This window comes from Sorex fumeus, unplaced genomic scaffold, assembly GCF_029834395.1.
Source record: "Sorex fumeus unplaced genomic scaffold, SorFum_2.1 ptg000035l, whole genome shotgun sequence".
Lineage (NCBI taxonomy): Eukaryota > Metazoa > Chordata > Mammalia > Eulipotyphla > Soricidae > Sorex > Sorex fumeus.
In genome coordinates this window covers 40,170,159-40,194,921 of record NW_026606092.1, presented here as the reverse complement: position 1 = coordinate 40,194,921, position 24,763 = coordinate 40,170,159, and the positions used below count along the sequence as shown (strand labels likewise).

General features: G+C 44.9%; 1 protein-coding gene across 1 annotated transcript in view; it reads right to left on the bottom strand.

The window, feature by feature from the left end:
• CFAP221 (cilia and flagella associated protein 221) overlaps positions 1-24,763 on the bottom strand; it is a 95,273-nt gene that overhangs the window by 32,024 nt on the left and 38,486 nt on the right. The window contains exons 8-15 of the mRNA XM_056117687.1: positions 24,106-24,265; positions 21,730-21,850; positions 21,540-21,651; positions 21,256-21,364; positions 15,321-15,408; positions 13,181-13,270; positions 10,657-10,755; positions 6,283-6,388 (exon numbers count right to left, since the gene is read on the bottom strand). Of these exons, the coding sequence (XP_055973662.1) occupies positions 6,283-6,388; positions 10,657-10,755; positions 13,181-13,270; positions 15,321-15,408; positions 21,256-21,364; positions 21,540-21,651; positions 21,730-21,850; positions 24,106-24,265 (885 nt within the window). The remainder of the gene's footprint in view (positions 1-6,282; positions 6,389-10,656; positions 10,756-13,180; positions 13,271-15,320; positions 15,409-21,255; positions 21,365-21,539; positions 21,652-21,729; positions 21,851-24,105; positions 24,266-24,763) is intronic.

Here is a 24,763-nt window from a genome sequence, read left to right as displayed (position 1 = left end):
TGAGATAGGCTGGGGGCAGAAGAGAAATTGGGGACATTGGTGGAGGGAAGGTAACACTGGTGAATGGATTGGTGCTCAAACATTGAATCCCTGGAACTCAATCATGAATAATTTTGAATCTTTGTAATTCATGTAACCATGTAAGTCAATAAATTATAATTTTTTAAAAAAAATCTCCAGTTTCAATTATTCTAGCTAATTGTTGTTTCCTTACTAAATCTCTTTATAACCTACACATGAGAAAGATCTTTTTTTTAAAAATGTAGGAGTACTGCTATTTATTCAGCCACTGATTGGCTGATAGAATTGGGCATGAACTCCACCTTACTTTTTTCCATAGTTTTATTTATTTATTTTTCTTCTTATATTTATTTATTGAATCACTGTGGGACAAGTTACTAAGCTTTCAGATTTAAGTCTCGGTCATACAATGATCAAACACTTCTCCCTTCACCAGTACTCATTTTTCACCACCAAGAACCCCAATATACCCCCCTACCACCCCTCCCAATGACTGTGAGGCAGATGATTTCCACTTAACTCTTCTCTACATTGATTACATTCATTATTTCGACAAAAGATACACCATTATTGTTTAGAATTTCCCCCCAACAATCAGAATTGCTGAAAAGGCGTTGTGAAATACTTTGTTTTCTATAGCTAGTTATGAGAATCATATAAAGTCACTCGGCCATGACAGCGGCCGCACAATTTTGGATTTCTGCGAAGAGCCATATAATTACGAGATTGGTTTCTGTGCATCTGGTGTTATGGCTGTGCCAGAGAGCCGCTTGTGACCTCGTGGAGAGCAACTCATGACCTCGGTAGAGAGCGAAGGACTAGCGGGTACTGCTCCCCTTCCCATGAGACTGCAGTTGCCCCGTCACTGCCGGCTCATACCTGGCTTTCCAATAAGCTCTGAGGCGGCAGCCACCTTGCTGTCGGGGGAGGGGGGGGAGGTGGAAGGGAGCAACACCCTTTCCCTCTGGGGGAGGCATAGTGCCATAGTTTAATGCATGGTCCATTCACTTTTCTGCTGCAAGCTGCCGGGCTCTGGATTAAGTCCTTTTGCCTCTGGAACCATGGTCCAGATGCATTTCTGCCAAAAGCTGCTAGGTTTCGAGATTTGTTTCTGAGTCTCTGGGATCATGGCCATTAATCAGCTTGATCAGGAGCCAGAGAGGCCATTTGTAGGTGGCGATTTGGGGTCTCTCTGGGATGGGGAGGAAAGGGCCTGTTCCACCCCCATCTGGTGAGGCCCGCGTGTCTCGTCACTGCAGGCCCAAACCTGTCTGTCCAGTGGCCTCTGGAGGATGACGGTCACTGGGCCACCAAGGGGAACAGGCCAAGGCACGGAACCTATTCCCACCTGGAGTGACCCAGCCCCAGTAACCTACTGCAGGAACAGGATGCATTTCTTTTTTTTTTTTCCACTTGACAAATATATCATTTTATTTAGCTTCTAATAAAATATTTTCATGGATATATAGCACAACTGAAAACATTACTTTATTACTTTAAAATATGTTTAAAATTCTGTTACATGTATTTCTATGACAATTTTAAGTGACCTTTAAAAGTTATGAAATTTTGTTTTTTTTATTTTTTAATTTTTATTAGTGAAACACCATGAGATACAGTTGTAGACTTACAAATTTTTGTGCTTGGGTTTCAGTTATACAATGATCAAGTACCCATCCCTCCACCAGTGCTCATTTTCCACCACCACGGGTCCCAGTATTCCTCCCACCCCCTATTCCCCCATCCCATCCTGCCTCTGTGGCAGGGCATTCCCTTTTGTTCTCTCTCTCCTTTGGGTGTTGTGGTTTGCAAAAGAGGCATTGAGTGGCTATAGTCTACTTTCAGCATGCTTCTCCCATCCTGGGAGGATCCTCCCAACACCCCAGGATGCATTTCTGCCAAAAGTCTTTTTTTTTTTTTTAAATTTTTTTTTATCATTTTTTTTTATTAGTGAAACACCATGAAGTACACTTATAGACTTATAAATTTTTGTGCTTGGGTTTCAGTTATACAATGATCAAGTACCCATCCCTCCACCAGTGCCCATCCTCCCCCGCCACGGGTCCTAGCATCCCTCCCACCCCCCATCCCTCCCCCCCCGTCCCACCCTGCCGCTGTGGCAGGGCATTCCCCCTTGTTCTCTCTCTCTTCTTTTGGGTACTGTGTTTTGCCAGAGAGGCATTGAGTGGCAATCATGTTTGGTCTATAGACTACTTTTAGCATGTCTCTCCCACCCTGGGAGGGTCTTCACAACACCCTTTATTTGGTGCTCTCTTCTCTATCTGAGCTTCCTTCCACCTAGAATGTGTGGCTGGTCTTCAAGTCATGGAGCAAAATTCCTGGTACTAATCTGAGCCATTCCTGGGTGTTAGTCTCCCGTTTTGTTGCTTTATGTTCCCCAGATGAATGCAATCTTTCTGTGTCTATCCCGCTCTTTCTGACTCATTTCGCTTAACATGATACTTTCCATGTAGTACCACTTGTATGTAAATTTCATAACTTCATCTTTTCTAACAGCTACATAGTACTCCATTGTGTAAATGTACCAAAGTTTCTTTAACCAGTCATCTGTTCTCGGGCACTCAGGTTTTTTCCAGATTCTGGCTATTGTAAAGAGTGCTGCAATGAACAAACAATTGCAGATGTCACTTCGACTATACATTTTTGCCTCTCTGGGATATATTCCCAGGAGTGCTATAGCTGGGTCAAATGGGAGATTAAATTCTAATTTTTTGAGAATCGTCCATACTGTTTTCCAAAAGGGTTGGACCAGCCTGCATTCCCACCAGCAGTGAAGGAGGGTCCCTTTCTCGCCACATCCGCGCCAGCACCTGTTGCTTTTGTTCTTGTGGATGTGGGCCAGTCTCTGTGGTGTGAAATGATATCTCATTGTTGTTTTGATCTGCATCTCTCTGATGATTAGTGATGTAGAGCATTTTCTCATGTGCCTTTTTGCCATTCGGATTTCTTCTTTGTGAAAGTTTCTGTTCATTTCCTCACCCCATTTTTTGATGGGGTTGGGTGATTTCTTCTTGTGTAGTTTAACCAGTACCTTGTATATCCTTGATATCAACCCCTTGTCAGATGTGTATTTGGTGAATATTCTTTCCCATTCTGTAGGCTGTCTTTGTATTTTGGTCACTGTTTCTTTTGAGGTGCAGAAGCTTCTTAGTTTAAGATAGTACCATTTGTCTATCTCTGTTTTCACTTGCTCGGCCAGTGGCGTGACATCTTTGAAGATACCACTAACTTCAATATCGTGGAGAGTTTTGCCAACTTTGTCTTCAATAAACATTATGGATTCCGGTCTGATGTTGAGGTCATAAATCCATTTCGATCTTACTTTTGTGCATGGCATTAGGCAGAGATCTGAGCCCACTTTTTTGCATGTAGCCGTCCAGTTTTGCCAGCACAATTTATTAAAGAGGCTTTCCCTGCTCCATTTCACTTTTCTTGCCCCCTTATCGAAGATTAGATGATTATATGTTTGGGAGGAGATGTCAGTATATTCAACTCTGTTCCATTGGTCTGCAACTCTGCCTTTGTTCCAGTACCATGCTGTTTTGATTATTACTGCTTTGTAGTAGAGCTTGAAATTAGGTAGGTTGATTCCTCCCATTTTCTTTTTCCCAAGAATTGCTTTAGCTATTCGTGGGGGGTTCTCTGAGGTTTGTTTCTGAGTCTCTGGGATCATGGCCATTAAGCAGTTTGATCAGGAACCAGAGAGACTATGCCTCCAATTATATAGCTGAGCCGGAGGTGGTTTGTGGATGTGTCTCCCACATACCTAACTTTTGGCCGTTTACTTTCTTGGTAAACTTTGACCCAAGTTTTTGGGGTCTGGCCAAAGGCACAGCAGCAATTTTGGGGTATTTGAAAGTCTGACGGTGCCATCAGGCTGCACTCACCTCACAGGTACAGATTGACCTGCTGGCGGCACCATACCCCCACACATGAGAAAGATCTTTTTAAAGACTTATTGTGAAGGTGGTGACACCTACCCATACATAGATAATTAAAGAAAGATTTCTGAAATTCCACAAATTGTACATCAATGATGAGCTGAAAATTTTTTTTCCAAAAACTTTATAGAGTGAACAATTTTATGGTAAAACATTTAAAAATTAATGTAATATTTGTAACTCCTACAAATACATACTTTAGTGAGAACGGGGATAGGAGAATTAAGAAAATTTTAAGGGAAAATCTGAATAGACTAATAAAAATGTTTTTTCCTAAAAAGGGAGTATAGGCTTTATAATAGAAAGAACTATAGATAATGCTTGAGGAAAGAAGTAAAGATTACTTAAGTAAGAAGTAAAAGATTACTCGCGGATACCGCTGCCGCAAGCATGGTGAACGTACCAAAAACCTACCAGACTTTTTGTAAGAAATGTGGCAAACATAAGCCCCACAAAGTCACACAGTACAAGAAGGGTAAAGATTCTCTGTATGCCCAAGGAAAGCATTGTTATGACAGGAAGCAGAGTGGTGACGGAGGTCGGACTAAGCCTACTTTCCGAAAAAGACCAAAACTACAAAGAAGATTGTGTTGAGACTTGAATGTGTCGAGCTCAACTGCAGATTAAGAGAATGCTGGTCATTAAGAGATGCAAGGATTTTGAACTGGGAGGCGATAAAAAAGAGAAAGGGACAAGTGAGTGATCCAGTTCTAAGCTTCATCTTTCATTATGAAGACAGAAATCTTGGGCTGTGTTAGACTGATGAAACAATCCGTGTTTTAGGAGGGAAATTAAGTAGTGTCATGAATGAACTTTCCGAGAGGAAATTTGCTTGATAAAAAAAAGAAGTAAGGGGCTGGAGAGATAGCACAGTGGGTAGGATGTTTGCCTTGCACGCGGCCGACCTGAGTTCGATTCCCAGCATCCCATATGGCCCCCTGAACACTGCCAGGAGTAACTCCTGAGTGCAGAGCCAGGAGTAACCCCTGAGCATCGCCGGGTGTGACCCAAAAAAAGCAAAAAAAAAAAAAAAAGTAAAAGATTATAATAAAAATATCCATAGATGCACACAAATAATCTGAATAGACAGAGAACATTCAAAGTAATTGAAACATAATTTAGTATTGAAAAAATTTAAAATCCCTTAGCAACTTGGGCAATAAGCAGACCTTTCTTAATCTTCTAGAGAGCAACCATAGGCTCCACAATTGAATGGCATTCTCAATGGCAAAATACTAAGAAGTTTCTCTTGTTTATTTATTTATGTATTCATTTATTTATTGAATCACCATGAGCTACAGTTACAAAACTTTCATGTTTGAGTGTCAGCCATACAATGATGGAATACCCATCTCTCCACAAGTGTCAATGATGGTTGGGGGGATCTCTTGTTTTTTAAAGAAGCTCCTTTAGTGCTTCTTGCAGAATTGGTTTCATGGCTGTAAATGCTCTAACCCTGTCTATGGAGCTCTGTATTATTCCTTGAAATCAGAATGATAATCTAGCTGGATAGAGTATTCTTGGTCATGTGTTCATTTCATTCAGTTTTTTTTCCTTTTTTTTTTTTTACTATATCCCACCACTCTTCTGGCTCATAGAGTCTCATTTGATAGATCTGCTGTGAATGTATGAACTTTCCTTTGTAAGTTCCTTTTTTGATCTTGCTGCTTTTAATATTCTGCATCTATAGATGATTTTCGTCGTTATGATTATAATGAGTCTCAGAGATTTTCTGCCTGGGTCTATTTGTGCTGAGACTCTCTCCTAGTGGAGATTAGCTGACTGCCTCAAGATCTAAATGCTGTGAGGACGGGACCACCTGCCAAGGAATGCAGCAGATCTCCAAAAGTGGGAAAGGCCAGAACATCTTCTTTCTTAGAACCTGCCTGAAGAGTCAGCCTTGATTATAGACTTCTGACCTCCAGAAGAACAATGAGATGAGATTTATTTTTGAGGGGAGGAGGGGTCACATTCGGCAGTGCTCAGGTGTGTAGCTCTGTTCTCTGCATTCAGGGACCACTTCTGAGCAAACTTGGGTAACCGCATGAGGTTCCAGGTGTCCAACCAAGGTTAGCCGTGAACAGTGCAAATACCTTTCTTGTGCTATCTTTCTGGCCAAGATGGTAAGTTTGCTTTTCTGGCTACATGTAAGTTTACAGTGGTTTGTTACGGTAGCCACAGAAACAAATAAATGTGATTTGTGAGGAATGTTTGTGTCTGCATAGTTGAGTTCAATGTATAAAAACGTTAGAGGGTTCGATAACGGAGGAGACCCCCAACCCTCATAGAGGCCCTTTACCTTGCTCCATCGATCTTTTTCCATGGCTCAACTTTCTCTTCACTTCCTCCCTATCTATCTCGCGCACAGCTTTCAGTGTTTTGAGTAACCGTCGATGAACCATGACCTGGAATTCAAAAGAACGACAGCTTCGAGTTATGATTGTGCACAGGTTCATTTGGGGATTCAATTTAATTCTTTTTATTCAACCACAATGAAGGGCGGAGGCCCTCACACTCAGTCAGAATTCACAGGGTAAGTGCTCACTGCTACTGACAAGGACATGAAAACTTCAAGGACTGAACAATGTTAACACGAGAATGCAAAAGCAAGCATAGAGAAACAACCAGCTTGTCACCCGACCTTGTCATACTGAATTTATGTGCCCCCATTTTCTTGTATTCCTAGAGTGCAAAACTTGGACAGCTAGTTCTACCTTTTCCTCTGCTTTTCACCGTATCTGAAAAGTGATCTTCTTGCTGAGATATTTTCAGAGTGAGTTAGTGTAATTTCAACTAAGGGTTCCATAGATGCAGGACTATAATGGGCTAACCACACACTCCGGGTGCTCCTGAGGGGAGTGTTACCTGTGCATAGAATGACTTCTAGAGCTGTCACTGGTTCCCTGTACAGTGGGCCTTCCCACCAGCAGAGGACTCTGACTGAACAGATAGTAGCAAGTGCCTGTTCTGTGGCCAGGTACAGGAAATATAGATGGTAACAAACAGATGTCCTGCATGCATAGGGCTGACACTATATATATATCACTGCCACTGTCACTGTCCTCCCTTTGTTCATCGATTTTCTCGAGCGGGCCCAGTAACGTCTCCGTTGTGAGACTTTGTTGTTACTGTGTCTGGCATATCGAATACGCCATGGGGAGCTTGCCAAGCTTTGCCATGCGGGCGAGATACTCTCGGAAGCTTGCCAGGCTCTCCGAGAGGGGTGGAGGAAGCGAACTCGGGTTGGCGATGTTGGCTGTGTGCAAGGCAAAATATATATATTTTATTTTCAAAAAGTTGCTCAGAATCACGGATTACATTCAATATTTCGACACAAGACCTGCCACCATCACATCTTCCCACCACCGTTATTTTGAATTTCCCGCCACCACCAAACCTGAACAGGCAGATGCTAGATAATTTATTTGTATTGTCCACTATGAATAATGTAGGATGTCACGCAGCCGTGCTCCTAGAAATCTGAAATTTTAGATAATTAGAGTCTGGAGAAATCTTTGCAGCAAGCATCTCAGTTCTGAGATTCTTTTGTGTGTCTCTGGATCATGGCCAGTAGTCGCCAAAGGCAGCTTGTGGGCATGATATCCAGGGTCCTATGGGGGCAGGGAGATGGGAAGGGCCATTCGTCCCTTATCTTATGAGGCCTGGAGTTTGCCATCACTAATCCTGAGTACCTGGCTTTTCACTGGGTTCTGGAAGATGGCAGTCACCGGGATTCCTAGGAGGTAGGTGGAGAGTCAACTCCTGCTCCCGTTTGAGGCATCCAGGTGAAATCGACCTGGTGCAAATTCCGGAAGTATCTTTGCAGCGAGCTGCTCGGTTCCGAGATTCTTTTGTGTATCCGGGATGATACTTTCTGTGTGTGTGTGTGTGTGTGTGTGTGTGTGTGTGTGTGTGCATGTGGGGTGGTATAATAATGAACATGCAAACATAGGCTAAATGCCATTGGGTAGATGGGAACTTAGACATGCACAAGAGTGTGGCTGAAGGGTCTGGGACGGGAAATATTCTGGCCACATAAGCAAGGATCATGGAAGGAACAGAGGTTTCATTCTGACACTCGGATGATGTAGAGACCCAACAAATGGAGAGCAGAAAACACATAACTCCAATTCAGAACAAAGGAGATGTGTTTAAGGATCATGGAGAATTCTGATCTGACCTTGGAGCCTGATAAAACTTGCGCTGCTAATTCTTGTCCTCATGGGAAGTCTTTGGAATGTTACCAGGGAGAGGTATTATTAACTTAAAGCTTTACTGGGTGGGGAAAGAGGGGAGTTGGGCTACACCCAGTGGTGCTCAGAGACAACTCTGAGCTCAGGGATCACTCTTGGTGGTGCTCAGTATGCTACATGGTGCGGAGGATTTGAACCAGAGTTGGCCAATACAAGGCAAGTGCCTTTACCTCTACTATCTCTCTGGTCCTAATTTAAAGCTTTGGAGACAGCACTTTAGCCAGAACTGGGGGACCAGAAGCAGTGGGAGCAGAGAGCCCACAAGAGATGAGGAACAGAAAGTGATCTGGGGATACTGCAGGCGTCAGGCTGGGGAAACAGTCACACAGGAGGGTGCAAGGTAGGGAATCCAGAGCCTTCACTCAGAGAAGGCACATGCTACTCCCTCTCCACCCTAGAGGGTGCACTGCAGAAGGGCCTCAGTGGTCCCAGTTGTGCCAGGCCTATCCGCCCAGATCTCTGATGTTGTATCTCCTCATGGTCAGCATCTGTGCTCCCTCCCCACTCTGCAGCATATCTGGCCCTGACTCTTTCAACCACCCAGTTCCCGCTGAGAGCCCCCCTCAGATCTGCACTATACAGAGCATGCCCAGACACAGGCACACCAATGACAGCAGCTTTGTCTGGCCTTGGAGGTGGGCGAGAAGGCACTTGAATTGCTGCGGTGTGCTTGGTCTCTCTAGCAAAGTGTCACCAGCCCAGGAACCCACTGCTTGGGTGCGATAACTAGTGGGAACCTCTGATTCCTATTCCTTCATCTATTTTCTCAACCACCTCATTGGCAGCCTCAGTTTCCTGTGTGGAAATGATGGCACAGAAATTGCAGAACTTATCTGAGACCAGAAAGCACCCAGGAAATAACACCGAGACATGAATGCAGGCAAGCTGGCTCCAGCATCTGAGGCTTGGCCACTGCTCTCCCCAACCTCAGGGCTCTGCCCTGGGGACAGTCATGCCCTGGTGGCAGAGTCAAGAGTTTCAAGGACAGCCAAAGAACCACAGAGATTGCCAAGTCTTTAAGCTTCAAGGGACAGTTCCTTGAAGGGATGCAGAGCCGAACTGGCCCAAGGGACAGGGGTGGACAGAAGGAGCGAAGATGGAATGGTATCTCGGTTGGAGTGTGGACATTTATAGCTACAACGGGAAAGGAGCATGTGTGTATGGGAGAAGGGACTGGATAACACAGAGGGGAGGAAGCAGCTGCAGAGTTCTCACCAGGGGCTCCCTGACACGCTACATCGGCATGAGGCTCTAAGAAGTCTTCATTTAAGCAGCTGGAATAGAGAAGGGACCACCATGAGAGAGATAGTTGGGAATCGTCACTCTGGCTAAGAACTGTGTGTTGAAACAGGTAAAGGAACAAACAGGATAATCTCTCAGTACCTGAGAGAGAGAGAGAGAGAGAGAGAGAGAGAGAGAGAGAGAGAGAGAGAGAGAGAGAGAGAGAGAGAGAGAAGGAAAATGCCTGCCATAAAGATAGGCTGGCGGGAGGGGAAACTGGGAACATTGGTGGTGGGAAATGTACCCTGGTGGAGGGATGGGTGTGGGATCACTGTGTGACTGAAACCCGATCATGATCAGCTTTGTAATTCTGTATCTCACAACGACTAAAAATTTTTTTTAATTAAAAAAAAAAGAAGTCTTCATTTGATGCATTCACAGCAGGCCTTTGCAGGATACAAATGTGCTGGGTGGGAGGCTGGGGGAATATGAAGAGGCTCTGATGGGGAGAAGACGCCACTTGAAGGGGAAGATGCAAGCCTGGTTGACAAGAGACAAGATCCCTGGGAAATTCTCAGGCGCTCGCCCTCACACAGATTCGCTCTAGGACCCAGCAGTTCGAATCCTGAGGACAGATGCCCGAGAATGGAAAGCATGTCCATGGACTTGTACAGAAGGTTCCTTGAGCCAACTAAGCCCCAGAAGGGCAAGACACACGTTTCAGCTGATGAAGAGATGCATATGTTGTCTTGTCCGTGCAAGAGAGCTGTGCTTATCCATAAGAAGGAATGAAGTTCTGACTTGTACAACCATAGGACATCCCACGAAAGATGTCAGTGACACCAGGGAGGTGTCTGGGTCTGATCCCATTGCTAGGAAATGTAAATTTCCAGAAGGGGCAAATCCACAGAGACAGAAAGCAGCTGAGTGGCCATGGAGAAGGACTGCTAATGGAAAGGGCTTCATTTTGTGGTGATAAAAATGTTCTAAAATTAGGCTGCGGTGATGGCTGTATTATAGCAAACGTGACTGAAAAACGAGCAGTGCACTTTACAAGGGTGAGTTTTATGGGATGTGAAAGTACATCTCAATAAATGGTTGTAAAAAAAAAAAGGAGGGACCAAAAAACCCTTCTTGTTCGATTCCCTTGTGCTATGATGAAGCAAATTCCAATTTTGCCCTGGTATGGGGAGACTTACCTTGCGTGCTGCTTGTTGAAAACGTCTTTGTGCCCTGAATCGGGTGACCCAAGTATTATTAAGGAGAGGATCAAAACTGGGATGAAATTCTTGCGTTTTCTGTGAACATAAAAGCACAGACACGTCTTCGATGATGCTAAGTTTCACTCTGGGCATAAGCACAAAATGAAACTTTTTTAGATTTGGTCTTAAATGACTCATTCGATCATTAAGGAGTATGAATTAGTATACAGAGGGAGATAAGGATTACTTCTTGGACTGGGGTGGAACGAGGAAAAAGATAAGATCTGGGTTTTAAGGCATTTGTTGTCTGATAAGAGAAACCCACCGTGTGTGTGTTGTGTTGTGTTGTGTGTGTGTATGTGTGTGTGTTTGGGGGTGCCTCTGAAGTGGAGGGGAGCTGCTGTGACTCACAGCAGAGGGAGACTGCTTTGTTCCACCAGCCCCTGCACCATCACTGGGCCTGCTTGGGGTGGGCACGGGTGCACACCACAGATCTCTAAAGGAAGAGGCAGCTAGAAACCCGTGCTCGGAGCTTCTTGGGACAGGGAAGCAATACAGAGGACGTGACCGATGTCAGAAGGGAACTGGATCAAATTACCTCCTGCTGGAGGTGGGAGGCAGGGGGAGGACAGGAAGAGGTAGGGTTATGGGAGGGGGTCGGCAGGCATCTGCAGAGAGGAAGGAGGGTCTGATCTATGAGTCAGTTTATTAGCGGATCCATTGAGGGCAGACGTGAAGGGTTGGATTCCTGTGTTCACGGTGGAAGGAGAGCTCGGGGCAAGGCTGGGCACCCAGACTAAATGGGGCGGGGGGGGGGGGGGGAGAAAAGCATAAATAGCTGAGAAGCAGCAAGCCTGGAAAAGCAGGGCAGTGACAAAGGTGGGGAAACTGGGAGAAATTTTTTCATTTCAAAAACTGTCCTTTCTCCGCCACCCACCTGCTTGCCATGTGACTCAGAGGTCTGCAGTCTAACTAACATCACCTCATATGACCCAGTAGTCCCCAAAACCACAAGGGTGGAACACCCTCTCACCTCCACCCCCACCAGGCTCCAGCACAGCAGTGATGACAGCAACGAAAGGAAAGGAAGGGAGATATGAAAAATCGGGGCCCTCCCTTCCTGAAATGATCCCAGGACAGAGGAAATGGGGGGAGAGGAGCTATACCAAGGAGCCAAGGCAGAGAGGGCATCTCCCCAAGCCCAGGTCCCTGCAGAGCCACCAAATGCCACCCTGGTTTTGCCTTCTTCCCACGGAGGGGAGGGAGCTGGCAGCAGGGTCCCTGAGAGCAGAGCCCCTGCAGAAAGGTCCTGGGAGAGCAGAGGGAAGCCAAAAAGAAGACCAAGGCAAGGAGAGAAGAAACCCAGGCCGGGCAGCACTTCATGACATGGAAACATCAGCTATAAGACTTAATGTTTTTTTTTTACTTGAGGAAGATGTGGTTAAAAACACTGGAGGGGCTGGAGCAATTGCACAGCAGGATTCAATTGCCAGCATCCCATATGGTCCCCTGAGCACTGCCAGGAGTAATTCCTGAGTGAAGAGCCAGGAATAACCCCTGTGCATCGCCGGGTGTGACCCAAAAAGCAATAAATAAATAAATAAATGTGAAAACACTGGAAATGCTAGGCAGATAGAACATTTCGCAGTGAAAGGGTTTCTATAAAGTGGCTTGACCATTCAAAATAGAAAGACCCAGGTCCCAGCTCTGCCCACTCCAGATGAAACATCAATGACCACGAGCTTCCAGAAGCAAAACCCAGGGACATGGGCACATGGGTTCAAGAACAAAGAAACTAAGAGTCCAGGTCACATGGCGGCAGCAGAGATGGGCTGGCCCTTCCTGTCTCCCTGCCCTGGCTTGGGGTCTTGGCTGTCATGTCCACAATCTGCCTCCGGGCACCATCTAAGTGCATCAACGGCCTTGATCCAGAGACTCCCGAATGAATCTCAAAATGGATAAGCTCCCTACAGAGATGTCTGTGGACCCTAACCATTTACAATTTTAGAATTCCAGAAGTGTGTGACTGCAAAAGCGGCCGCGGGACCTCTCATGATATTCATAATAAGCAACAGAAAATAAATTATCCCGACTGGATTCCACGGGATGTCAAAAGACCGCGTGGCCGCCCACCTACCAGATGGTCAGACTTCTTCGTCAAGATCATGAACGATCGGTTTGAGGCCCTTCATATTCCCGGAGCGAACAGATGCCATTGGGCTACACTAGCACGTGACAGGGACAAATGGAGATGTTACTGGCGCCCGCTCGAGCAAATCGATGACTAACGGGAAGTTAAGTGATTAAGTGATTAAGCATCTGCCCCTGGCAGGCAGGTTTGAGTGGTGGTGGAAAAATTCAAAATAATCGCAGTGGGAAGGTGTAATGGTGGTGAAATCGGTGTTGAAATATTGAATGTCATCAATGAATGTGAACAACCTTATTAAAAACAAACAAACAAACAGAAAGACCCACAAAGAACTGCCAATGGTTAGATTCCAAATACTGGCAACTTACCCACCTGTCCGATATCATGAACCACCCGATGCTTGTTAATCTCTGTCTTGGTGCGCTGAAACTCCTCCTTCCAAACAGGATCTCCTCGATCCAGCTGGGGATTTCACACAACTCACAATGAAATGCAAACGCATGTGGCTTTACTTGTCTCTTAAAGTTCCCCTAAGCAATCGGTCAAACCCCTGCACAGAGCTGGCCCTGGGGCGAAGGCAACAGAGACAGCCTCAAGCACAGTCCCGGCAGCCACACGGCAAAGGGTGTGACCTCAGGAGCTCCAAGGATGAGTGTATAACCTCCAGTGGGCATGTTGTGAGCAGCCCCACAAAAGAGGGTGACCCCAGGGAACAACAAGGATGAGTGTGTGGGTACCATTCAACTCCTGAGCACTGCAGCAAACATGACAAAGGGAAAGGAAGGAGAACAATGAAACCAAATCTGACATAAAAGTTACCTTTTCTAAATGCTAATATTGGGCAATATGATGGCTTTACATTCTTTTGTTTGTCTCATTTAGAGAGAGAGGGACAGAGAGAGACAGAGATAGAGACAGAGACAGAGAGACAGAGAGAGACAGAAAGAGACAGAGAGACAGAGACAGAGACAGATAAGTTCATTCAATTACCTGATATAAACTTCAAAGTGAGGAAGAAAAATGTATTCCTGGGCCAGAGAGCTTGTACAGTGAGTAAGACACGTGGATGACCTGGGCTAGATCCCTAGTACTCCATGCGGTCCCCTGAGCCCACCAGGAGTGATCCCTGAGTGCAGAGCTAGGAATAAGTTCTGAGCACAGCCAGGTGTGGTGAAAGTAAAAACAATAATAAAAAGAAAAAAAATATTCCATATGAGAAGTCTATTCCTATCTGACACAATCTCTCTCCCCAACCCTGCCCTGACCCCTCCATTCCCTTCCAGAAGCTGTTGCCAGTAGCAACAAGTGTAGGAAACAGCTCACAGTCCAGGGTTGATTTTTGTTTTTTTCTCTTTTGGTGTTTGGACCATACAAACAACCAGGGTGCTCAGGTTACTCCTGGTTCTGTGTTAAGGGATCACTCCTGGCAGGTTTCAGGGAGCCAGAAGGGATCAAACAGGGTGAACCACATGCAAGGCAAGCACCTTAAATAGCCTCTGTACTATGCCTCTGGCTCATCTCACATCCCAAGTTGATTCTTTTTTTCTTGCTTGCTTGCTTGCTTTGTTTTGTTATTTTTTTTTCTGTCTGGGGGCCACACCCAGAGGTGCCCTGGGGCTGCTCCTGGCTTGTGCTGTAAAGGTCACTCCTAGTGGTGTTCAGGAGACCAGGTGGTGCCAGGATGGGACCCAGCCTCCTGCATACGAAGTCTGACCATAGTGATGCTCTCTCTCTCCAGGGTGACATAGTCCCAAGGCTGAAGCAATCCCTGTCCGAGCTGAGTCCCTCCAAACTTTATCCCCCGTGTCTCAGAAAGTGATTGCCACGGCCTCTAGAAAACAGGTCTCCTGTGGACGCCTGCTCCTCTGTGGTGATTGCTTTGACAACCCTAACAAACTGCTATGATAGTTCTGGAAACTCTGCTGCTGATGCCCAGTTCCCTCGGCACAGAGCCCCTGCCAGCATGTCACATGGTCTCTCGCACCACAGCAGAGCCTGGGGGGGGGGGGTGGTCTCTACAGTCTCACAGCCCCTAGTCTGACTCTCCCCTCCTAGAACCGAAGGTGCTGCAGGCAGAGACCTCCCTGTAGCCCCTCTGCCCCGCCACTCCCCACGTTCTGCACTGCTCGTGTGAGCCTCTGACATGGAGCTTTCATCCAGATCCATCTCTGGCGTGGCTCCTCGTTACTGTCTTAAATTTTGATTCCCCTCATGCTCTGCAGATCACGGGACCAGGACACCTTATGCCCAGAATTCCAGCCCCAATTTGAGTCATTCCTTCCTTCCCTTTGACCTCTTCGTTGCCAGGGTCTCTAACTTTCTCTCTGGCTTCTCAGTCCCCAGGACACCCAGTACGGGTCGCTTAGGACCAGCCAGACTTGACTTAGGGTCTTCAGCCTCTTGTCCTTCCAACATTTTACAAGTGTTCTCTCTTCTCCCAGAGCATCTTGCACATGACATGGATCTGAAAATATTCAGTGAAACAAATGATCTGAGATTAGGTAATTCTGACCTTGTATTTGTGGCTTGCTTTCTGCCATTCATCAGTAAGTTCCTTACGTGATTTCAGAGACATAAAGTCTCTACCAATGTGCACTTGCCTAAGAAGGAAAAAACAGAACACAAGGAAACAAAAAATACAACTTGTAGAATAGGAATATCATAGTAATTTTAAGATAGAATGTCTTCACAACTGAAAAATAAGACAACCTGCTATTGGAGAAGATGTGATAAGAGAGAGAATTTATAGAGAGTTGTGGATGATTAATGAGTTCTATAAGATACAGTACGTCTTTTAGTGATACATGTGAAAGCATTTGTGAGTTAAAAAATATATATTGGAGACAAAGAGAGCTCAGTGGACTGAGTATGTGCTCTGTACGTTGGAGGCCGAGGGCCACCCAAGCGTCATTGCATCAGGGAGTTGGTGTGTTGACGTGTGAGTGTATGTGTGTGTATGTGTGTATGTGTGTGTATGGATGTTTAACATTATTAGAGAAACTGGGTTCGACAGCATCATGTGATACCACTTCATATTACACCATGATGGTCATGATGAGGACAATGGCAACTACAACTACAGAGGAGAGGGACAGCTACTGTGATGGATTTGGTGAGACTGGGACACTCACACATTGTTGATGGGACCATGAAATGGTATAGCCATAATAAAAAACAGTTTGGTAGCTCTTCAAGCAGGTCAACAGAATGATCACAGAACCAACAAATTCCACTTTTATGTAGCACTGTAGCACTGTTCTCTCGTTGTTCATCGATTTGCTTGAGCAGGCCCAGTGAGACTTGTTGTTACTGTGTTTGGCATATCAAATACGTCAATGGGTAGCTTGCCAGGCTTTGCTGTATGGGTGAGATACTCTTAGTAGCTTGCCGGGCTCTCCAAGAGGGGCAGAGGAATCAAACCGGGTCGGCCGCATGCAAGGCAAATGCCCTACCCACTGTGCTATCACTCCAGCCCGAAAATGTAGAAAAATATACAAAATATTTACAAAAGATATAAAATTATATTACAAAAATATAATGTTCGCACAGAAAACATTCGTAGTAGCATTATTTACAATGTAAAAGTAGAAACTACCCAAAATGTCTACTAACTGATTCATGAATAAACAAAATAAAATATACAGTGGACTATTACTTGGCCCTAAAGAGGAGTGAAGGGAACCAAGAGAGATAGTGCACTAGGTAGAGCACTTGCCTTGCATACAGCCAACCCAGGTTTGATCGTCAGCACTCCTAAAAGGTCTCCTGAGACTGGCAGGAGTGATCCTTGAGCACCACTGGTTGTGGTCACCCCAAAACCAAACAAAAACAAAATGAAAAGGAGTGAGGGACTAAGTGATGCTAAAAAGTGAATTAAAAATGTAAAGCATATTAAATGAAAGCAGCTTCCAAAAGTCTTATAATGTATGCCTCTATTTATATTCAAGAGTATATAATATGCAACCCTGGAGTTACAAAGTACCTTGGCAGGCTGGAGGGAGGGAAAAGGAGACTGCATAGTGAACATGGGGATTCTTTGAATTTTCTTACTTTGGGCCACTCCTGGCGCTATGGTCAGGGGCCACAGCTGGTGATGCTTGGGTGTCACACCTGCAACTAGGGTCTCCTTTGCAGGGCCAGGATCCCTGCATGTGAGAGACCATACTCAGTGTTAAAGCCAACACACAACGCAAGAGTACTTTGTACTATCTCTCTGGGGTTTCTTTTTGAAGTGAGGCAAAAGTTCTGGAGCTAAGTAGTGGTGATGGCTGCACAATATTGTAAATATTCTAGTATAAAACCTCTGCGGTGTATGTTGTAATATGTTTAAATTCACACGATACTTTCATTATGTGAATGTTTTTGCAGTTTAAGTGCCTACCTATCACGGAGCCTGGCACCTGTTCAGAATAAATGAGTTATGATTTCGAGGGGGAGGATCCTCTGGGGAAGGCCTTTAGATGAAAGGAGACTAAAGAGACCCAAAACTAGAGAAAAATATGATTTATATGGTAGCACGGATTCCTCCTCTTCAAACACAGATATCAGATACTATTGGGAAAACTGAATAAATCTGCATATAGAAAGATGATGATTTAATATTTTCTGTGTTAGATCTCCTGGAGGGGCCTACGGAGCTGTTGAAGAACGTCCTTGTTCTCTGGAATTACATGCTCTAGTCGTTAGGTGTGAAGCTTCATGACATCAGCAACTTCCTTTCAATGGGAGCATGTGTGTTTCCAGTATGCACAGGTGCCCGTGTGTGTGTGTGTGTGTGTGTGTGTGTGTGTGTGTGTGTGTGTGTGTATTTGCAGGGAGGAAGAACGGGTCTAAGTGGCATGATGTCAACAACAGGCTAATAGGCTAATAGCAAGTGTAGAGGGATGAAACTAGCAGGTTTGAACCATGTGTGTGTGAATACAGTGACTTTTATTTTTCCTTTTTTTTTTACTACAGATTTACCACTTGGCAACTCTTGTAACAACCACAGCAGCAGCAGAATCCCAAAGAATAAAGAACAAGCTCAGTAGGTTGTCCCAGTTTATATACAGTTCCAGTTTATTTATATTCAGTTCTGTCAATTTGACTTTCACAAGCTTGTAATTACTGCAACCACAGTCCACTGAATGTGCTTGCAGCCTAGGCATGCCAATTTGAACAGTTCAACAATAGCCCTTTTATTTTTAAAACTTAAATTTAAAAAAATTTAACGTAGACCAAAGCCACAAATGCAATTCTAGAGTTGAAACTGATTAGATAACAAAACTCCAATATTAAAGTCACTAGTATAAAAAAATCAATTTTTTACGATGTGGGAACACTGCTATTTATTCAACCATTGATTAAGCTGATTGAATTGGGCACGAATTCCACATAAAAAATCAATTTTTAAGTGAAAATTATTATAGCTGATCACCAGGTTAAGTCCTTGTCTAAGAATTTATCAAACTGTTTTTTGTGAGCTGAACCCTCTGTGTTATTGTTTCTGTTTGCTCACTTAGTTGGCTTCTATGTTGCTTTCCCCTCTAATCTGGTGTGCTCCCTCTGGATTTTCAGTCTTGATGAGTTAGGAGGTGTTGCACAGCCGAGTACACAGCCATGTGGTTTAGAGACTTCAGGATCTATGGTTTGGACATGATGAATGCTGCAGGAGGTGAGAGTGACCGCCAGGGCTTCCAGAAGTACGGGGGTGGAGGGAGGCTGCCCACCCCAACTCCGAGAAGACCCCAGAATTTTAGCCTGGACATTGGGTCCCTGAAATTATTTGTAATTTGGTGTCTCTGCAGAGAACATTTGTGAAACGGTGGAGTTGAGTTCTTTGGCATGGGCTGCATTGGTTATTAAAAAAGTCTTTTTAATAGGATTAAAACTATGCCAGGAAGATGACTTCCTCAACTCCATCCATATCTGTAGATGTGGATGATAGGAACAGGTTTAAACAATTTATCTTTAAAAAAATGAGGCAGTGCCAGGAGTGACCCAAAGTTGCTACTGAGAGAGTGACTGCTTGGCTAGAGAGAAAGTCGCCTCCGCCCTCTGTGACTCTGATCCTCAGCAGTAGGTTTGAACTCTCAACCAAAGCGGGGAAAAATAGGGGCAGAATATATTAAGTGAACAAATACACTGGTCCAGATGACACTGAGGATACGATTTTGATGATGTTAAAGGAGGCACAGAAGGAGGAACTACACCTGCCTTAATGGTGGTGATTGCTTTAAAGCCATTTCCCTCCCACCGTTTTCTACGCTTGGGGGAAAAAATATGCTTCAGGGTTTCTACAATGACAATAAATCCATTTTATATAACAAGGAAAGAGTAAAAAAAAAAAGATCTGGAGCCACAGCGATAGCACAGCAGGTGGGGTGTTTGCCTTGCACGCGGCCGACCCAGGTTCAATCCCCGGCATCCCATATGGTCTCCCGGGGAACCGCCAGGAGTAATTCCTGAGTGCAAAGCCAGGAGTAACCCCTGAGCATTGCTGGGTGTGATCCAAAAAGAAAAAAAAAAGATCTCTCAGGGGCCAGAGAATATGGTGGGTAAGACGTTTGCTTGCCTTGAGTGCAACCAACCCAGAGTTCAATCCCTGGGTTCCATAGAGTCCCCCAAGCAATGCCAGGAGTAATTCCTGAGAGCAGAGTCAGGAGTAACCCCCGAATACTGCTGAGTGTGGCCTAAGCAAACAAAAACCCCACAAAAATGACTTTACCAGGACAAGAGAAGATCATAGAGGGACTAAGGCATTCACTTGGCATAAGTTTGATCCCAGCACCACCAGGGCAGCCCTGCTGGCCCCTGAGCAGTGTTGAGTCAGCACTGTATCCTTCGCTCCTCCCACTAATGCCCATGGGAGGAGAGGAGCGAGGGCCCCTGGGTTCTGCTTAGGAGATGCCCAACACCCTTCCACCACAATTCAGTTACTTGGCACAACTTCCTTGTTCAACTGAGGCCAGAGTGCCTGGAGAGACCCCAAAGAAAGCCAAAATGATATCTGCAAGACGCAGACGACATTACTTCCCATGTCGGCAGTGCAAAGGGTTGAGGCCACCTGGGAAATCCCTGGAACTGGAACCTCTCCTGTCCCCATTTGGACAAGGCAACTTCTCCCCCACCTTCCCAGAAGTTCCTCTGTTAGTCCACTCAAGAGTTAACTGAAGGAGTGAAGTCTGACAAAACCCAGGAAATGCAGAACTTTGTGACCCTGGACTCTGGGCTCAACAGGACCAGGAGCGGAGATCTTCTGCCAATTTCCCCCCAGTCTCTGGTGACCCAGGGGTCACGCCCATAAGCCACCTCCTGCCAGCGCCATGCCAGCGCCAGATAATCTCCTCATCGGCCACCGCCCAGATCACACGGCTTTTTCTGCCCGAAGGGAGCAACAAGATGCCTGCCATAGCCATGTCACCAGATTCCGTGCCAGGCTGTTTCACTCGAGGTGCCCCAGAGGGGGACAGGTGAGAGCCCTCCCCGCCCCAAGGCTAGCAAGCAAGCTACCCCTGGCGTATTCGATATGCCAAAAACAGTAATAACAAGTCTCACAATGGAGACATTATTGGTGCCCGCTCGAGCAAACCAATGAACAACCAGAGGACAGTGACAGTGACAGTGCTTTGGGGCAGGGATTGGGTCTTGGGATGGAAACATCCCAAATTGGGTGGTGGGAAGGTGTAATGGTGGTGGGATTGGTGTTTGAATATTAACTGGAATCAAATATTGTGAACCCCTTATAAAATAAAAAATTTTAAAACATTAAATAAAATAACTTTTTTTTTTTTTGCTTTTTGGGTCACACCTGGCGATGCACAGGGATTACTCCTGGCTCTGCACTCAGGAGTCACCCCTGGCGGCGGTGCTCAGGGGACCATATGGGATGCTGGGAATCGAACCCGGGTCGGCCGTGTGCAAGGCAAACGCCCTACCCACTGTGCTATCTCTCCAGTCCCAGAATAAATCTTTTAAAAAAGAGTTAATTGAAGGAGCACAAGTCAGAAGTCTTACACCTGAGCTTTTATAGTCTTCATCAGGAGACACCCCTCTCTGGCCTGCTCCTGAGCTCTCCAGAAGGCACAGGGGACTCGTGGAGGGCCGAGATTTGAGGCACCTGGGACAAGGTAGGTGATGGTAGCCAGCAGGGAACCGTGTTTGTGCACAGATCTTGCTGGTCACGTTTAGAAAAGAGGGTGTAGCTTGGCCACATGGTTGTGTTCCTATCAGAAACACCACCGGGGGGGAAAAAAAACCAGAAGGTCCAGTGGAAGGGAATCGACCAAATTTTCCAAAGAGAGCACACAGTTAATTCTTTCTTTCTTTCTTTCTTTCTTTCTTTCTTTCTTTCTTTCTTTCTTTCTTTCTTTCTTTTTCCTACCTGTATCTTTAATTCTGTCTCCAGCACAACCAACCCTGAGCTAAAAACACGGGGCTGTCACTAGGTGTCACTGCCCAACACTTACCACTTGACTTGATTTTCCTGCTGCTCTTTAATGTACTGTCTGACCTTCTGCTCAAAGAGTGCTTCCTTCATCTGTCTTGTCTTTGAAATATCATCACCTAGGTCCATCACTGAGGGCAAGCACAAACAAAGATTGTCTGGGAAATCACGTCAAAACACACCATTTCAAATAGCAAAGTACAGTCATCGACCTGGGCTTTGTCGTGGTTCATAAATAGCAAATGTAATCATAACTTTTTATCCTATTCTCCCAGGGTCTGATTTATGATGAATCGAGTTGCTTACCTTCTCTTAAGACTTTAACCTTCAGTTTTCCTGGCTCTTGGTTCAAAACGGTTGCCACAGCAAATGGATTTGATAAATCTACAGGAAATCTCAAGTCCTTATACTCAATTTCCTGAGACCAAACAAGGAGAGAGAATTATTTTGCTTTCTTGCTGTTACTTACAATGTGTTTACCATAATGCCACTTTACCTTAAGCTTGGCAGGCTTTATTGCAGGTAGAGGTTGGGGAAAATGTACACGTGGCATTGTCTTTTCTGGAGGAATATCAATTTTCCTAGAAAGAGCATTTAATCTTTCAAATTCTTCTGGCCTGCTATGTAAAAGAGATACGAAATTAGTCTGTTATTGGGCAAGTCAAGGTTTCAATTTTTTAGGTTCCATGATAATATTCCATGATTAAACTTTTAAATCTAAACTAACAATCAGTCTGTGTGCTAAAACTTTGACCTACTAAAATAGTACAATGTCAGCATACTGTTATATCAGCAAGCTGAAGTACACACACACACACACACACACATATACACATTATATGTACACATATAAATATATTTAGTCAGTATATTACTGAGGGCCGTTTCTTCTTACAGTCTCAAAAGACATACCAAGTGGTAAAACTTGGCATGCTAGGGAAAACTCTCAGGGTCTGGTCACATGCGCTGCTAGGTTATTGATTTTCAATAGCCCAATTTTCTACATAAAATAAAATAAAAATACTTTCACTGACTTATTTTCCTAGAAACTGAATGATTGTACCCACTATTTAGAGAAAGATCTTTTAAAAAGTAACTCATTGCTTCCACAATCCAAAATCACCGCCTTGCCCCTGACTGAACTCCACTGTCTCCAGATGAACCTCACCAAGATAGAGATCTGCTGTAAATTTGTATATGTAGTTTTTGTGACTGACATCTCCAGGCTCTCTCAGGGTCAGGATGGGCTACTTCCTCTCACCTCTTTGTACCCCTGGAAGCAGCAGTCACGTACACAACCCAAAGTTGCCACCCACTATCACTATCACTATCCTCCTGTTGTTCATAGATTTGGTCGAGCGGGCCCAGTAACATTGTGAAACTTGTTACTGTGTTTGACATATCAAATTCGTCACGGGTAGCTTGCCAGGCTTTGCCGTGCGGGCAAAATACTCTCGGTAGCTTGCTGGGCTCTCCGAGAGGGGCGAAGGAATCGAACTCGGTTGGCCGTGTTGGCCACGTGCAAGGCAAACACTCTACCAGCTGTGCTATCGCTCCAGCCCAAGTTGCCACCCATAATGTACAAAAGGAGAGAGACAGAGAGAGAGAGAGAGAGAGAGACAGAGAGAGAGAGAGAGAGACTGCAAGAAGAAAGGTGCCGGCCACAGACGCAGATGGAGGTGGAGGTGGAAGTGGAGGGTGAGGTGGGCGGTTGGGCGGTGGGAGGGAAACTAGGGACATTGGTGGTGGGAAATGTATACTGGTGGAGGGATGGGTATTGGAACATTGTATGACTGAAGCCCAATCATGAATAGCTTTGTGATGGTAACTTTGGCTCTCACGGTGATTCAATTAAAAAAAACAACAACAACAGTATTTTATTAATCTATGAAATGCTAGTACCCATCATATCTCACACAGAGTAGAAATGTATTTAAAAAAAAAAGTAACTCAGGCTAGGGCTGGAGAGATAGTAGAGGGTAGGGTATTTCTGTTGCACTGGGCCAGCCAGGGTTTTTCTCCTCACCACATATGGTGCCTGGAGCCTTTCCAGGAGTGATTCCTGAGCACAAAGGCCAGGAGTAAACCCTAAAACTGCTATATGTGTCCATAAAACAAAAACAAAAAAGAAAGAGAGAAAGAGAGAGAGAGCAAGAAAGAGAAAGGAGGGTGAGTGGGAAGGAGGAAGGGAGGGAGGGAGAGAGGAAGGTGGGCAGGCAGGCAGGCAGGCAGGGAGGCTGGCAGGAAGGAAGGAAGGAAGGAAGGAAGGAAGGAAGGAAGGAAGGAAGGAAGGAAGGAAGGAAGAAGTAATAGTCTAATTGTGAGATCTACCCATCCTAGTGGTGCACGCATGCACACAAGCACACACATTCTCACAGAGGAAAATAACTAAGAACAACTCCCATGTGGCATTTTTCCATTTCTGCCTTATGTCAAAGTGACTTACTGACCGTGACATTTCTGCCCCTTTGTTGTCTCCCCAGGGTTTGGGCCATTTCCCCATGGGACTCTGCAATAGTCACTGCATCCAGGACTATTGAAACCTAGAGAAAAACTTAAACATTTTAATAGAGTTTTATACGTCTATGTAAATTCATAAAGACCGGTGGAAAAAATCTATCCCTCACAAACTTCTTTCAGTCATCTCCCATGTTGGCAGAAGCATCTATTGCTACGACATGGAGGCATTCTGTGCACTACTGTTCTATTTTAGAGTGCATTTTATGAGGCTTACAATTTCACTTTTTATGGCATTCTATTTATGACAAGAAAGAAAAGCAGACTGGAAGAAAGATAGACCCTGGCGTTTGGGAAGGTTTTAAGAACAGAAAATAATAAAAAAAAAAAAAAACCCATTCCAAAGCAGTCATACGGTAGCGCCATGTTGGGATAGCAGGTTCCAGTGAAGACACATTCGTATGGTTGAGAGTTGAACTGCGAAATCCAGAGCTGCATTTTCATCTGTGCCGTTCCGTACTGAAAGGGTTTAAATGTAACAGTCACCTTGATCTTCCCGTTAGCTGGAATGATTCCTGAGAAGGAAGAAATGAGAAGACACAACACTTTCACTTCTTGCTAATCCCATCAAAGACATGTACTCACTCCCGAGCACAAGCACACGTGTGCACTCTCTCTCTCTCTCTCTCTCTCTCTCTCTCTCTCTCTCACACACACACACACACACACACGTGCATGCATGCACATTCACATGCTACAATACATTCTTTCTATAATAACACAGTATTTTTATTATCTTTATAGTCTTTTCACTAAATACATATGAAGCCGTTTCTGAGTTTTTACAAGAATCTTAGTTACCGTCACTACATTAATGCTTTATAATAATTATTTGATTGTGTCAGTTAGGCAAGTATACACATATCAGTAAGCATTAGTGAATCAGAGATGGATTCCCAGAACTGTAAACTTTAAGTTGATTTCCAGATGTCAATATTAATGTTCTAAGCAGGTAAGAAATGCTAGGAATACAGATAAAAGTTTGCATCCAAGAGCTGGAGAGACAATAAAGT